Consider the following 14,382-nt stretch of genomic DNA (forward strand, 5'->3'; position numbering starts at 1 on the left):
ATTTTCTTTTCTTGTAGTCTTTTTATTTGGTTTTGGTATCATGGTGATACTGGCCTCTTAAAATGTGTTTGTGTGTATTCCTCTTATGTTGATATTTTTGGAAGAGTTTAAGTAGTACAGGTGTTAATTCTTCTCTTATGGCAGGTCTAGTAGTGAGGAACTCATTTAGCTTTTCTTTGTTTGGAAAAGTCTTTATCTCTCCTTTATTTCTGAAGGACAGCTTTTCCAAATAAAGCATTCTTGGCTGACAGGTTTTTTTCCAAGTGGAGATGTTTTGACCTGGAAGTTTCATTGAAGAAAGGTGACTGTGATCTTGCTGCCCTAGGCCAGAGTTTTCTGCACAGCCGTATTTCCTCTGACCCTCTAAGGAGGCATGGAAATCTGCCAGGGAACAAAGCCACACAGACAACCTCCTCACGTTAAACCCAACCCCCTGACAAGGGGTGGTGAAAGGCCAACCAGGCAGAGCAGCCTGAACAGCCGAGCAGCAGGCCCCTCCCCCAGAAGACAGACCGGAAGAACAGGTAAGTGACACGCTTATTTCCTACAGGACTGCAAAACTCCAGCGCCAGGGGAAACTAATATATTGAGGTCCAGGTGTTCCCTCAAGACTCATTTATACTTCAAGCTAAAATTTTACATTTATTTAATTTTTTTTACCTTGTTACCATCTCAAATACTCTTATTTCCCAATTTATGATTTGAAGTGGGTTTTTATATTTTCATATCTACCTTTTATACTTTTTATACCTCATACCAATCCTTTTCACACTACTCCATTTTGTTATGTATGTGAAATGTATATGTTATATATATAAGTTCCAGATTGTTTGCAATTTTGGGACATGGTGTCTTCTAAGACAGAGACCAAAAATCAATCAGGAACAGACAGATCACCCTGCCTTGTCCACCCTGAGTGCTTATAGTCTCTCTGCCCCACTGTAATGACTGTTTAGGATAATCGTGGCTTTGTTTGGGTATCTGTGGTAGCTTCCGACCACTTGGAGTATTTTTAGAGTGCGTCTTCCTTGGTTTGTGGTTGATATTTTGGACTCTGTGTATTCGCTCAACCATCCCTCAATAGAATGACTAGAAGGAGAACTCTCAACAAAGAAAAGAACCGGAGACCATGTCCTCTGCCACAGAACTAATGATAAGGATATAAGCATGATGTCAGAGGTAGCATTCAGGATAGCAATCATAAAATCAATAGCTAGGGTAGGAAAAAGCATTAATGACAATATGTAATGTATAAGGGCAGAAATGAGATCTAATCAGGCTGAATTGGACGTTCTAACAGCCAGGGTCAATGAGGCAGAAAAGATAATAAGTGATCTAGAAGATGGGCTGATGGAAAGGAAGGAAATTGAAGAAAATAGAGAAAAACAACCCACAACATATGAAGAGAGACTTAGAGAATTTAATGGTACATTGGAAAGAACCAATATCAGGATCATTAGGACAAAGAAGGGGGGCTGGAAGGTATATTTGATCAAATCATGGCTGAGAACTTCCCAAATCTGGGGAAAGAAACATGCATTCACGTCCAAGAGGCAGAGAGGACTCCTCCTCAAATCAATAAAAATAGATCAACACCACGACATATAATAGTGAAGCTTGCAAATCCTAAAACCAAGGAAGCTATGCAGAGAGTAGCTAGAGGGAAGGGATTTCTTACATACGGAGGGAGGAACATCAGAATAACATCAGACCTGTCCACAGAAACCTGGCAGGCCAGAAAGGGCAGGGTAATAAATGAGAAGAAAATGGAGCCGAGTACCTTATTTAGCAATGCTATCATTCAGAATGGAAGCAGAGATAAAGAGTTTCCAGGATAGACAAACTGAAAGAACATATGACCACCAAGCCATCCCTACAAGAAATATTAAGGGCGATACTGCAGGCGAACAGATCCCGAGGGTAACAGACCAGAAAGTAACAGAGACAATCTACAGAAACAGGGATTTTAAATACAATGGCACTAAATTCATAGCTTTCAATACATATTCTGAATGTAAATGCTCTGAATGTTCCAATAAGAAGACAAACAGTACAAGATTGGATTTTAAAAGTAAGACCTATCCGTATGTTGTCTACAATAGACTCGGTTTGAACCTAAAGCCCCTCCAGATTGAAAGTGAAGGGATGAAGAACAATTTACCACACTAATGTACCTCAAAAGAAAGCTGGGTAGCAATCTTCATATCAAACAGATTAGATTTTAAACTAACGGCTGTAGTAAGAGATGTAGGGGGACACCGTATCATACTTAAAGGGCCTATCCAGCAAGAAGACTTAAAAATTATAAATTTCTATGCTTCCAATGTGGGAGCAGCCAATTATATAAACCAATTAATAACCAAAGTAAAAAAACTTATCTATAAATTACGTTAATGGTGGGAGACTTCACCACTTCACTCACAACAATGGACAGATCATCTAAGCAGAAGATCAAAATAGAAACAACTTAAAAGACATTATCAGTGAGGTAAAAACACAATCTACAAGACGGGAGACCGTAGTGCAAACCATGTGTCTGAAAGGGGCTCAATATCCGGAATATACAGAGAACACATAAACTCAGCAACAAAAACCAAACCAAATGTAGTGTGTCAATGTGCAAAAAAATGTGAATACACACATCCTCAAAGACACGCACATGAAAAGGAATTTGAAAAGATACTTGACTCACTAATTTTTAGGGAAATCCACATTTTATTTTATTTACTTATTTTAAAAAATATTTATTTGACAGAGAGAGACAGCGAAAGAGGGAACACAAGCAAGGAGAGTGTGAGAGGGAGAAGCAGGCTTCCGACTGAGCAGGGAGCCTGATGCAGGGCTTGATCCCAGGACCCTGGGATCATGACCTGAGCCGTAGGCAGATGCTTAATGGCTAAGCCACCCAGATGCCCCAGAAATCCACATTTAAAAAAGCAATGAAATACCATTTTTCATCAAGATGACTCTTCCACACACACACAAAAAGAATTAGAAGAAAAGAAAAGAACAAGTGTTGGCAAAGATATGGAGAAATTGAAACCTTGTTCATTGTGTGTGGTAGGAATATTTGAGCATAGTTGTGAAATCAGTATGGTAGTTCTTAAAAAAAATTAAAATTAGACTTACCCTGTGTTCCAGTAATTCTACTTTTGGGGTATATACCCAAATTAATTGACACCATGGTCTTGAAGATCTGTCTGAACATACATTTTCATGTCATCATTAGTCATAATAACTAAACCATGAAAACAATCCACTATCTGTCCAAGGAGAAACAGATGTTGTTTATACACACGATGGAATAAGAATGAATAATATCTCAGAAGAGGAAGAAAACACTGACATATGCCACAACATGGGTGAACTTTTACATTAAGTGCATTCATAAAAATGCAAGCTTTGACTCCACTTTTGGGACCTACCCAAATAGATTCATAAAGACAGAAAGTAGAATGGTGTTGCCAAGGGCTGGAATGAGGCAGTAATGGTAAGTTTCTGATTCATGGTGTAGAGTTTTAGTTTCACAAGGTGAATGAGATGTGAAGTTGGGTTAGAGGGAGGTTGTAGAAAGGGTATTAATGCATTTAATACATTTAAAATGTATTCCATGAACTTAATGTACTTAATGAAATATAAACCTATAAATGGTAGATTTGTAGACGGTAGATGGTAGATTTTTGATTATGTGTATTGTACGTCAATAAAAATATTTTTTCTTTAAAAACTGCAAATACAGAGAAATGAACACAGGACAATTTAGTCTTGCCGTTTTGGTGCTGCTATTTTGTCTCACCCATTTTCCTGGAGACAACTTTGATCCAACAAAATGTTCTCACTCTGTGCCCACTTAAAAGCTTAAAATCAGAATTTTCCAAAACATGAAAATTTTTTCAAAATGGTATTTTCAGAGTTAATTTAATAAGACATTTTATTCCTTGATCAATTTTTAAAACTATAGCACAATTTAAAATTCTATTTTATCTACTTTAACTTTAATTCACTGATTTTAAAAATCAGAATCAATTTTTTATGCAAATGGCTTGGATTTTTTATCCATATCATAGTCTACTGACTGTGGGTTCTGCTGTTTTACATTTTGCTTATGTGTCATTATTTTTACCAAGTCAACTTTCCTGATGCCCATTATGAATATTAAAATATTTTTTGCCCAGTTTTATTGATATAATTGATCACTGTATATAATTGACACACTGTGTATGTGTAAGGTATTATGTGATAAGAACTCTCAGAATTTACTCTCTTAACACCTCTCAAACCATAGAGCGGTATCAACTGCAGTCATCATGTTGTACTGTAAATCCCTGTTATTTATCTTAAAACTGGAAGTTTGTACCTTTTCACCATTCACTCAATCCCTGCCCCCGCCCTCCCCTCTGTTTCTTGTTACTTTAATCTGATCTGTTCTTCTGAATTAGTTTTCCGCCTTTTCTTTTCTTTGTTTTAGATTCCACATAAAAGGGAAAAATGTCTATGTATCTATCATCTATATAGTATCTATCTCCCTATATATATCTATACCTACACATGTATAGTGTTTGCCTTTCTCTGTCTCACTTGTTTCACTTGGCATAATGCCTCTAAGTCCAAAACTGTTATCACACTTAGCAGGATTTCCTTTTCTTATGGCTGATTAATATTCCATTATGTAGGTAACACTTCTTTATCCATTCACCACTAATGGGCACTGATGTTTTCCTTGTCTCAGCTATGGTAAATAAAGCTTCTTGCACATGGAAGTGCAGGTATTTCTTAGACATATTCCTTTGTTTTCTATGGAATGTTCCCAGACGTGGAGCTGCTGGACATACGGTGGTTCTGTGTTCAGTGTGTTGAGGACGCTCCATACTGTTTTGCACAGTGCCGGCGCCAGTGCGCATAGGCTCCTTTGCTCCACATCCTCACCAGCATTTGTTGTCTCTTGTCGTTGTTATGACAGCTGCTCCAATTGATGTGATAGGTCATTGCGCTTTGGGCTTGCGCATACCTGCTTATCATTTGTTTATGTTCTCTGGGAAAGTGCCAGAGCACTGAACACTGTCTCTGGGGTCCAGGGGCAAGACCAGTCTCCATTAGACCTTCAGGGTCCTTGTTTGGACATACAGGGGTGGGTGCAGAATCACTCTTCTGGCTGAGGTGAGGGTGCTGGAATAGTAAAGAGGACACCATGGGCGTGGACAGAAAAAGGAGGAAAGGGAGGTTTCTGTGGTCCCTTATTCTGCTCTTGGAGCCTGGAGATCCTGCTCCTTTGCCACTCTGACTCTGGAAAGCCACTGCCTTGAGGACACCCAAATGAAAGCACCCCTTTCTTTGGTGGTGTGCCTGCCTGGGGCTGTACCACTAGAGACAGAGAACGTGATGCAGGGTGCTTCCTTGTCCATGGTGCCTCATCAGTTCTGCTGGAGATACTGGAGCAGGAAGAGTCAGGCAGAGGCCATTGTGGTTGTCCCCTTGCCCAGAAACAGCTCAAAACTTTTAGTTGCGCTTCTCCCTACAGTCTAGCTTGTTAAAAGGGGAGGTGGGCTCCAAGATCTTCTCAGTTATTCATTCAGTAACTATACACTAAGCACTCCCCTATGCCAGGTACCTTGGTGGACCCATGAGGAGAGCTGAAAATACCAAGAGCTCCCTGCTTTTAGGGGCTCACAGTCTAGAGATGGACAAAGCACAAACCAAAGATGCGAAAGAAAAGAGCAAGTGCTATATACGACGACTGAAGTATGTAATGAAGGAAGGCTGGGGAGTCATTGGATAGGAAAATATGAAAGGCCTCACTGAGGGTGACATTGCTGAAAACAGATTGACAAAAGGGAGCTAGACCTGCACAAGTCTGTGTGCGGTGTGTCAGAAAGAAGGGACCGCTGTTGCAGACACTCACTAACAGAGCTGGTTTGGCCAGAGGAGGTGAAAAAGGCAGCCCTCGTGGCTGGAGGGACACTAGGAGGAGAGCAGAGGGGAGGGAGGAAGGCAGGGAGAGGTGCTGAGGCCTGGGAGACTGTTACTTATCTATTGTTCCTATGTTACTGCCTTGCCCCAATACCCTGAATCTTAAAATGTATATATTTAATTTCTCACAGTTTTTGTGGGTGAGGAGTCCAGGCACAAATAAGCATAGTTCCCCAGGCTCAAGGTGTGTCAGAGGCTGCAGCAGTGACTGAGGCGAGACTGGCAGAGGATTTTCTCCCAAGTTGGCTCACATGATTCGGGAAGCTGTTTGGACTCAGAATCTGAGTTCCTGTGTGTCTTCTGGCCTTGGCACAGGCCAAGTTCTCTGCCATGTGTGCTTCTACACATGGCAGCTCAAAATATCTGTGCTCGATTTTTGGTTCAGAGATCAAGAAGAAAAAGGGAAAGGGAGTGAGACGCAGAACACAAGAAAAGTAACTAGGAAGTTAGAAACTCTTTGCAATTGAAACTTAGACATCACATTTCATCACATTGGCTGCATCCTATTGGTCAGAAGCCAGTAACTAACCACCTAATGGTTAGAGAGTGATGCCTATACCACAAGTCTGGATCGGTGGGAGCCACTGTGAAGGCTGCTCCGCTCATAGACAAAAATGAGGCAACTGGGGCGCCTGGGTAGCGCAGTCGTTAAGCATCTGCCTTCGGCTCAGGGCGTGATCCTGGCGTTATGGGATCGAGCCCCACATCAGGCTCCTCCGCTAGGAGCCTGCTTCTTCCTCTCCCACTCCCCCTGCTTGTGTTCCCTCTCTCGCTGGCTGTCTTTCTCTGTCAAATAAATAAATATAATCTTTAAAAAAAATTTTTTAAAAATGAGGCAACTGGGTCTCATTCTAATTATAATGGGAAACAATTGAACAGTTTAACTACAGAGGATAGCAATATCTGCTTCTTCGTTCATTTCCACCCCATCATAGTGCCCACATTTACACAAGGCCAAGTGGGAAAGTGTTCCAATATTACATTGTTGGAACCCAGGCCTCTGTTGAGCGGCCCTCCATGCCAAGTCCCACCCCTTCTTGTAATTCTTCCATCCTGAAAATTGTGCTTCAGATACACAGGGGACCACCCCACCCATGTTATATTATCCACATATACCTGATGATGTCTCTAAGAAGTGGATTCTAGCCTGATCCCCACTAAGCAGCTTGGGAAAGTGGGGAATATGTGAGAGACACAATGATTTAGGACTCAGAACTGGGAAAACAAAAAAGGTCTGAATTCAGCTCTGTCTCCTGAAACCTCAGACCCTGGTTACATTTCCAGAGAGTGGTGGCTATGGCATTTTTGGCTCATAGTGTACAGTTAAGGAGATGACATGGGGGAGAAAAGTAAACAGTTCGTTGCCAAGAGACGGCAGAGGCCAAGGTACTGGAATCTTGAAGAAGCGACCTCACTTCCTTGGTGATAGGCCCCAATTGAACTTAGAACTCTGGTAACCAGGCACATACATTCAACGAAAGCCTGCTTTCCAGCTCACTTGAGTGGAGACGTCAAGAGAACAAGATGTTCTTTTGCTGTATTCCTACTTTCAGGGGCTTTGGGCCCAAGAAAGTCCAGAGTGAGAGACTTTTATGTCACTGTAGACATCAGCTCAGCCTTCTTCTCTGAAGCTTCTGGTTATGTGGCAGGAGACACCAATAGGTAACACAAGGCAGCTCAGGGCAGCCCACTGGAGAGCAGGCAACAACAGTGATCCTACTTCAGCAGGCCCACAACTCTTGCCCCTCACTAAGTGTGTGTGTGTATGTGTATGTGTGTGTAGAGGAGGGGGCAGAGGAAGGATGCCCTTCCTAGGCAGAAGCAAGGTGCCAGGTGTTGGAACCTTGCCCATCTTTCATGTTCACACCCCAGGTCATAGCAGGCAGGATGAGAAGCTGAGTGCTGGGGACCAAGCTCAACCACCTGTATGTTAATCATGAGCCCCAGGGTTTCATCTGGCTTACTCTTTGTTGGATGTCTTTTCTGCTGCTCCTCTTAGCCTTAACTGGAGAACACGATTTCTAATGGGGCTGGCCCCTTGTGGCAATGTCCCGTGAGGCCACTAATGTCTCCTGGCCCCATATATATGGGGCACTGCATTTTCGGAGCTGCACCCAGGAGATCATTGATGAGCTGGTCTGTGACTTCAACTATTCCAACTTCCTAGACAAGTGTCAGGTGCACCAGACCGCCCAGGATCAGTGCTGCCTGAGGTGAGAATGGGAAGAGGGTTCTCCACACCCAGGGCCCCCACACAAATATGGGGGCAAACCTGTGGCCCTCCTATGCTCACATGATAGCTACAACCACAGGTTTATCTATCTGCCCTGTACTTAAGTACACATCAGATACCTAGGAGCTATCATGTGAGAATGTGCATCTGAGAGGGGGAGTAGAACCAGAGGGATGAATAGTTGGAGGGGAAGATTCCCCCTTGGGAGGAGCCACCTTGAACAGCAGCGTGGAGCTTGGAGTTCGTGAGGATGATCAGGATGCAAATGCCCTCCTTCCTTCCCTCGTCTCTATTTGCTCCTGGGCCATCCTGTCCTGGGCCCCTCAGTGAAAAAGAATAGAGTGAAATCCAGGGACTCCAACCAGGCTCAGGCCACATTCTCAGCTTTCTGAGCTCTAGCTCTGACCTGTGACCCCTATCTAGGACACTAGTCTCCCATGTGAAATAGCTGGGTGAACAAACCTCCCCCTGTTCTCTAGGAGCTGTTCAAGAAGCTGCTGCCCCATCAGTGCCTGGGCTCCGTCTGGTCCAAGCGCAATAAGCCTGGCAGTGAGCACCTGGCACCCACAGTCCGGGCCACTGTCACCCAGTTCAACGGTGTGGCCAAGTGTGTCATCACCACCTGCCTTGGCAACCCAAGCATGACAGCCCGGGACAGGGCCATGGTGGTGGAGCACTGGATCAAGGTGGCCAAGGTATGCAACGGGAAGCCCAGCCGAGGTGCTCTCCTGAGTCTCGGGCACTGCTCTTCCCTTGATCAGGTCTCAGGGTGGAAGGCCCTGGTCTTTGCCCTAGGGACTGTGCAGTCCCTAGGCTCTTCCTTCCAGAGGCTGACTGTGACTTGCATGGCCCAATGTTGGGATGCTCAGTTCCTACTTGGCTTCTTCCTTGGAGTGAGGTAAAATCCTTTCTCTCCCAGCAGTGGGACTCTCTGGGCCTCACGTGTGACCTTCGGCAGGTCCCCGGACATCTGCTTCATCCAGGAGGAGTGATTTAAACTGAGGGTGACTGAAGCTCTAGAGAAAATCAGCCTCCACTACCCACGTGACAGCTCATTCTCTTCCCTCCCCAGGCCTGTCAAATCCTGCAGAACTACTACTCCCTGAATGCCATCGTCTCGGCTCTGCAGACTGTCTCAATATACCACCTCAAGAAGACATGGGAGAACGTTTCCAGGTGAGACGGTCTCTCTGCATGGATGGACCAGGATGGATGAGGGATCTCCCAGAGGCCTGTCCTCTTCCCCCTCAGCCAGCTTGGACCTCCTGGGAAGCAGCAATCCCTGACTACAGGACCTGGGCTGGCAGGCGGGTCTCTCAGCCTCCCTGGAGAATAGGCCACCATGTCTCCTGCTTTAGAAATCAGTTTTCCTAAATGTTCCCCCACAAGGCTGAGCTGAATAAATATTTTCATGTGTTTACAACCACTAAACTCTGCCCAATTGAAACCAAAATTGACCAAAACAGAGCTGCTCAATTAATATGGGAATGGAGTCATAGGATGACCTACATCAGAGCTCTCTCCCATGTCCTACAAAGACCTTAGTGCTCAGAGGATCCCAGAGAAAACTGTTATCCAGCCAGTTTGACACTTTGGGGTTCTCAAATAAAAGGGACTTGCACTCAACCCTGCCACATTATTCCTCCAATCGTCCTGCCTCCTTTCCCTCTATTCAGGAAGTGCTTTCAAAACTTTAAAAAGCTGGGCACTGAAGACAACCCACAGAGCAGGAAACTAGTCATCAAGGTAGCATGGAAGGTGCAGGCCTGGAAAGAGAAGAAGGGTGTGAGGGAACAGGGTCCTGCATGGATGAAATAGGGAATGGCCTGAAGCATTCCTTGGAGAGGGGAAGCCTTTGGCATGAATGTGGTGACAGGCTGGGGTGAAGATTCTGTTGGGGGTGGAACAACCAGGTGCTGCTCAACCAGATTCCCTAGCCTAGACACCCTGTCTGTGTCAACAGCTAGTCCAGATGGACACCTGTACAAACCTTGAAAGCCCAGAGGACAGGGCTCTGCTCAGTGAAGGGGTTGGGATGGGTTGAGGGCCACAACAATAATGATAGTAATACGATACTGAGTCCTCAGGAGACGATGGGAGGTAGGTAGAATTCTCACTTTTCCTGATGAGAAAACAGGCTCAGGGAGGCCAGGCTTCAAGTTCAGGGTCACACATAGAGTGAATGTTGGAGCTGAGATTTTTCTAGAATCACTCATGGCATGCTTAAGGATAATGTTTATCAGTTATCAGCTGACTTAAGTCAGATGTCTAGGGTCTGAATTAAAAGATGGTGGGGGCAAGTGGACTGAGGGTATTATGGTCTCAAGGATCTTGTCCTTGGCCCTACAGGAGCAACCATCTAATAAATCTGCCACCCTGGTGATGGCCCTCCGGAGAGCCCAGAAGAAGAGGCTGCAGAAGAAGGTGAGTGTGCCTGAGGCCCAGGGCCTCCAAAGTCAGAGGAGAGGGGCTTCTCCCTGAGGGCTGGAAGCCTCCAAATCAGTACAGGTGGGACTTCCAACTCCAACTCCACTTCTTGTTGCTTCTAAGATTCTTGTTTCAAAGTGACCAGCAGGAGGGTCTAGAAAGCTGGATCCAGAATGGGTTTCGGTATGGGGAGGAGCCCAGGACTATATACCCTGTGATTTTCTAAAAGCAGGCCCTGGAGGTGATTAGGAAGAGTATGATGTTCTTGGAGGGTGAGGGGAAAGGGAATTGAGGGGAGACTGCTAAGGGTCCTAGGCTGCTCCATGTGGGAAACTGGGGTGGGCAAGGCGGCTGCAGCATTTTCAGGGGAGGGTCCCTGTGGGCACCAGAGAGCAGGGACTCATCCCAACCCTCCCCCTCATGACACAGGGTGTCGTGCCTTTCCTTGGCACTTTCCTCACCGAGCTAGTAATGTTAGATACCGCCATGGAGGACTATCTGGAGGTGGGTGAGCCTGAGGATTGTGGAGGAGGGGCCAGAATCCGGAGGTTTGGGAGCAGAGCGCCCCTATACTGGGCCCTGAGCTCTCAGTACTTGGCAAACCTCCCCTCATGACAGCCTCACAGTTGCCCTTGTGAGCTGGGGTCTCTTGCCCATCTCAGTGATAAGTGAAGGGACGCTGCACTTAGGACACAGCTCCAGGTGCCCAAGACTGGTGAAGCAGCAGAGCTTCCTGAAGGCAAAGCTGCATGAGGTCTGTCTGAGTGGACCTCAGCCTCCCCCGGTGAGTTTGCCCGTGGGGGGAGAATGAAGTCAGGACCCTCCACGTCAGCAAGCACCTCAGTAGCCGCAGCAGCCCCTTCCTGCCTGAGGCTTTGGCCTCCCCTACTGTCTTCCGAGAGGGTGGTGCTGCAGGGTCCCGACCTGTAGCCAGTCCATCTGTCCCATGTCCTCCTTTCTCTGGACCCCAGAGCCTGGCCTAGATCCCAGTCCCATTATCAGTGTTTGCAGAGCCCACAAATGTGTCTTGGCCTTAGCGCAGCATTAGAAGGTGTGGGTGTAAGGTGCTAGTAATAACCAGGGGGCTCCTTCTGATGGACTTTGGCTCTCTGCTTTCCAAAGATGTGAGATCAACCACCAGAAAAAGAATAAGGTTGTGTGTCACTTCCTGTAGGAAAGGGTAGGGAGTAGGCCTCAGTGATGTCCCTGGGAAGAACATTGCTTGGCTCCATCCCCTCCGTCTCACGTTTACTGGGATAGTTTGATAATAAAGAAGTGGAAGACCCATCTAGTTAGTAAGTGGGGATAGAGGAATGGCATCAAGGATAGCTTCCCGCAGGAAGGGCTATTTATACTCACCTCTGAGAACAGGTTGGGATTGGATGAATTTGCAGGAAGGAGGGTGGTCATGTGTGGCAGGACCTGGGACAGTTCTCCTCTCCCACTGCTCAACCCTCACCAGGCCCTGCAGCTTCCAGCCCCCCCCCCCCCCCCCCCCGGCAGGCTCCCTATACATCCTGTGCTTCTCTCTCTGCTCAGGAATACCAAGTCATGACGGACATCATGCTGCTCCAGGTGGCTGCCGAGAATTACACCCTAGAGCCCGAGGATCCTTTTTGGGCCTGGTTCCAGGCTATGGAGCCGCTCAGCAAGGCTGAGAGGTGAGGCCCATCAGGAGCTGGGTCGGTGAGGTTCGGGGTGGACTCTTTCTGCTGGCCACTCCTGGGATCCTCCTTCCCTGGGCAGCCTCAGGCCTTGTTGCCGGGGCGCCAGACTCCAGCTGTGGGCAAACACTGGCAGGGACTCTTGAATGGAAGCTCCTGGGCAACTCACAGGTGTCCCTCTGTCCTTAGCTACACCCTGTCCTGCCATCTGGAGCCCCGGTCCTAGCTGGTCAGCAGCACTCAAGAAGGAGAAGAACTGGCTGCAGTCAACCTCAGGGCTGAGCAAGTGTCCAGTGGCCCTGCAGGGATTCCTCAGCAGCTGGGGATTTGCGGTGCATCCGCCCCATGTGCTCCACATCCCTTCCCATCTATTTAGTTATTTGACGGGGGGCAATATTTATTCTCTTAAATAGTAAGTGGTAAATTCAAATATTATTATATTAAAGCCCTTTTTTCTTTTAGAGCCCGAGAGTGTGGTTTGTTCTTTTACTTCCTACAGTAACGTAAAAGATACAGACTCTCATATTCATTCCTGAACTAAGGAATCTTAAAGCGTCATCAGCTATTGTATGTGGGAGGAAGGAGAAGAGCCAGTCCTCCTCCCTAGCCACTGGAGGGTACCCCCAAATCCCCTTTACTCAGAGCACGGGTCCATTTCAGTACAATAAATTTGGGCAAACAGCAAAGGCAGCCCCTCAGAACTCCTGAGATTTAGAGGTTGAAGGTACTTCCACAGAAATAGCAACAACCACTGAAAGTGGGAGTCTTTAAGAGTCACACTCCCCAGAACTGCTTCCTGCCCAGGACAGGAGCCGCTTTTTTCCACTATAAAGGAAGGTGGACTATTTCCTGCTTCCTTTGTTGACGTGGTGTTCTTGTTTTGTTTTTGTTTTGACCCAGTATCGAGAACTTGTAGTTTTTTAGTTCAATCTCTGGAATTGCACCAGCACTAAGTGGGGAAAAACATGTAAAGAGATCAAATCCTGCATGTGGAAGGGACAAAGCCAGAGGAAGGTAATTTGCAAATAGTCTGAGGGCAGGCAGGACTTGCCATCCTCAGTCTCCCTCTAGGGGCTCCAGGTTCACCATTTACTGAGACTGGAATCCTTCTGGGATCCTTGTCAATGATCTCTGGATTCCTATTCCTGCTTGTTTTGTGTATGGGAAAAAGACGGGAGGTGTACTTTAAGGCCACAGCTAAGCCTGGTTTATTCACATCTATGCTGACCTATGAGCTAGGATTTTCAGCATTCCTGCATTTCCTTACGCAGTTCTTTTTAAGGCAGAAATTCCCTCAAGGCCCCCGCCTCTTGGTCAGATACATGGTAGCCACTTTTCCCTGGCTCGGACCTGATGGATCAGGGACTGGTTCTCTTGTGACAGGATAATTGTCCATATCCTTGACCAGAAAAACCCCTCTCTCCTTGCAGGTCAAGGTGATTTTAAGTCCATGTTGTTCTGAAGTTCATGGTCTCAAACATTCACCAGTTTACACATTCGGTCTCAGTTCACACGCTTACACTGGCTTGTCCGAAATTGCTAACTGAGGTTGACTCCTTAGATCCTGGAGACCCTGAGATAGCTCTGCTCTTTTCAACAGTCTTGTGCTTAGGTTATGTCATGGGGTGTATGAACTTTTCCTGTCAGGAGCTTTGAAAGATGATGAATGAGAGGGGAGGATTCAGGGGGTTTCATCAAGGAAATGTCACCAAAGAGATGACCAGAGTAATCAAATGGCAATAAATACAGTCTTATCAATAAATACTTTTTTTAATGTTTTTTTTTTATTATGTTAGTCACCATACAGTACATCCCTGGTTTCTGATGTAAAGTCTGATGACTCATTAGTTGCGTATAATACCCAGTGCACCATGCAATACGTGCCCTCCTTACTACCCATCACCAGCCTATCCCAATCCCCCACCCCCCTCCCCTCTGAGGCCCTCAGTTTGTTTCTCAGAGTCCACAGTCTCTCATGGTTCATTCCCCTTCTGTTTACCCCCTTTCTTTATCCCTTTCTTCTGCCGATCTTCCTAGTTCTTATGTTCCATAGATGAGAGAAACCACATGATAATTGTCTTTCTCTGCTTG

The 14,382-nt window shown here is 46.0% G+C and overlaps 1 protein-coding gene across 1 annotated transcript; it reads left to right on the forward strand.

The window, feature by feature from the left end:
• Positions 1-428: 428 nt before the first annotated feature.
• On the forward strand, positions 429-14,053 carry LOC130543869 (ral guanine nucleotide dissociation stimulator-like). The gene is made up of 5 exons (XM_057312931.1): positions 429-524; positions 8,680-9,376; positions 10,550-10,624; positions 12,167-12,288; positions 12,481-14,053. The coding sequence occupies exons 2-5, from the start codon at positions 9,359-9,361 to the stop codon at positions 12,515-12,517; spliced, it is 252 nt and encodes an 83-aa protein (XP_057168914.1). The 5' UTR covers positions 429-524; positions 8,680-9,358; the 3' UTR covers positions 12,518-14,053.
• The last annotated feature ends 329 nt before the right edge of the window (positions 14,054-14,382 follow it).

Source organism: Ursus arctos, unplaced genomic scaffold (assembly GCF_023065955.2).
Source record: "Ursus arctos isolate Adak ecotype North America unplaced genomic scaffold, UrsArc2.0 scaffold_16, whole genome shotgun sequence".
Taxonomy (NCBI): Eukaryota; Metazoa; Chordata; class Mammalia; order Carnivora; family Ursidae; genus Ursus; species Ursus arctos.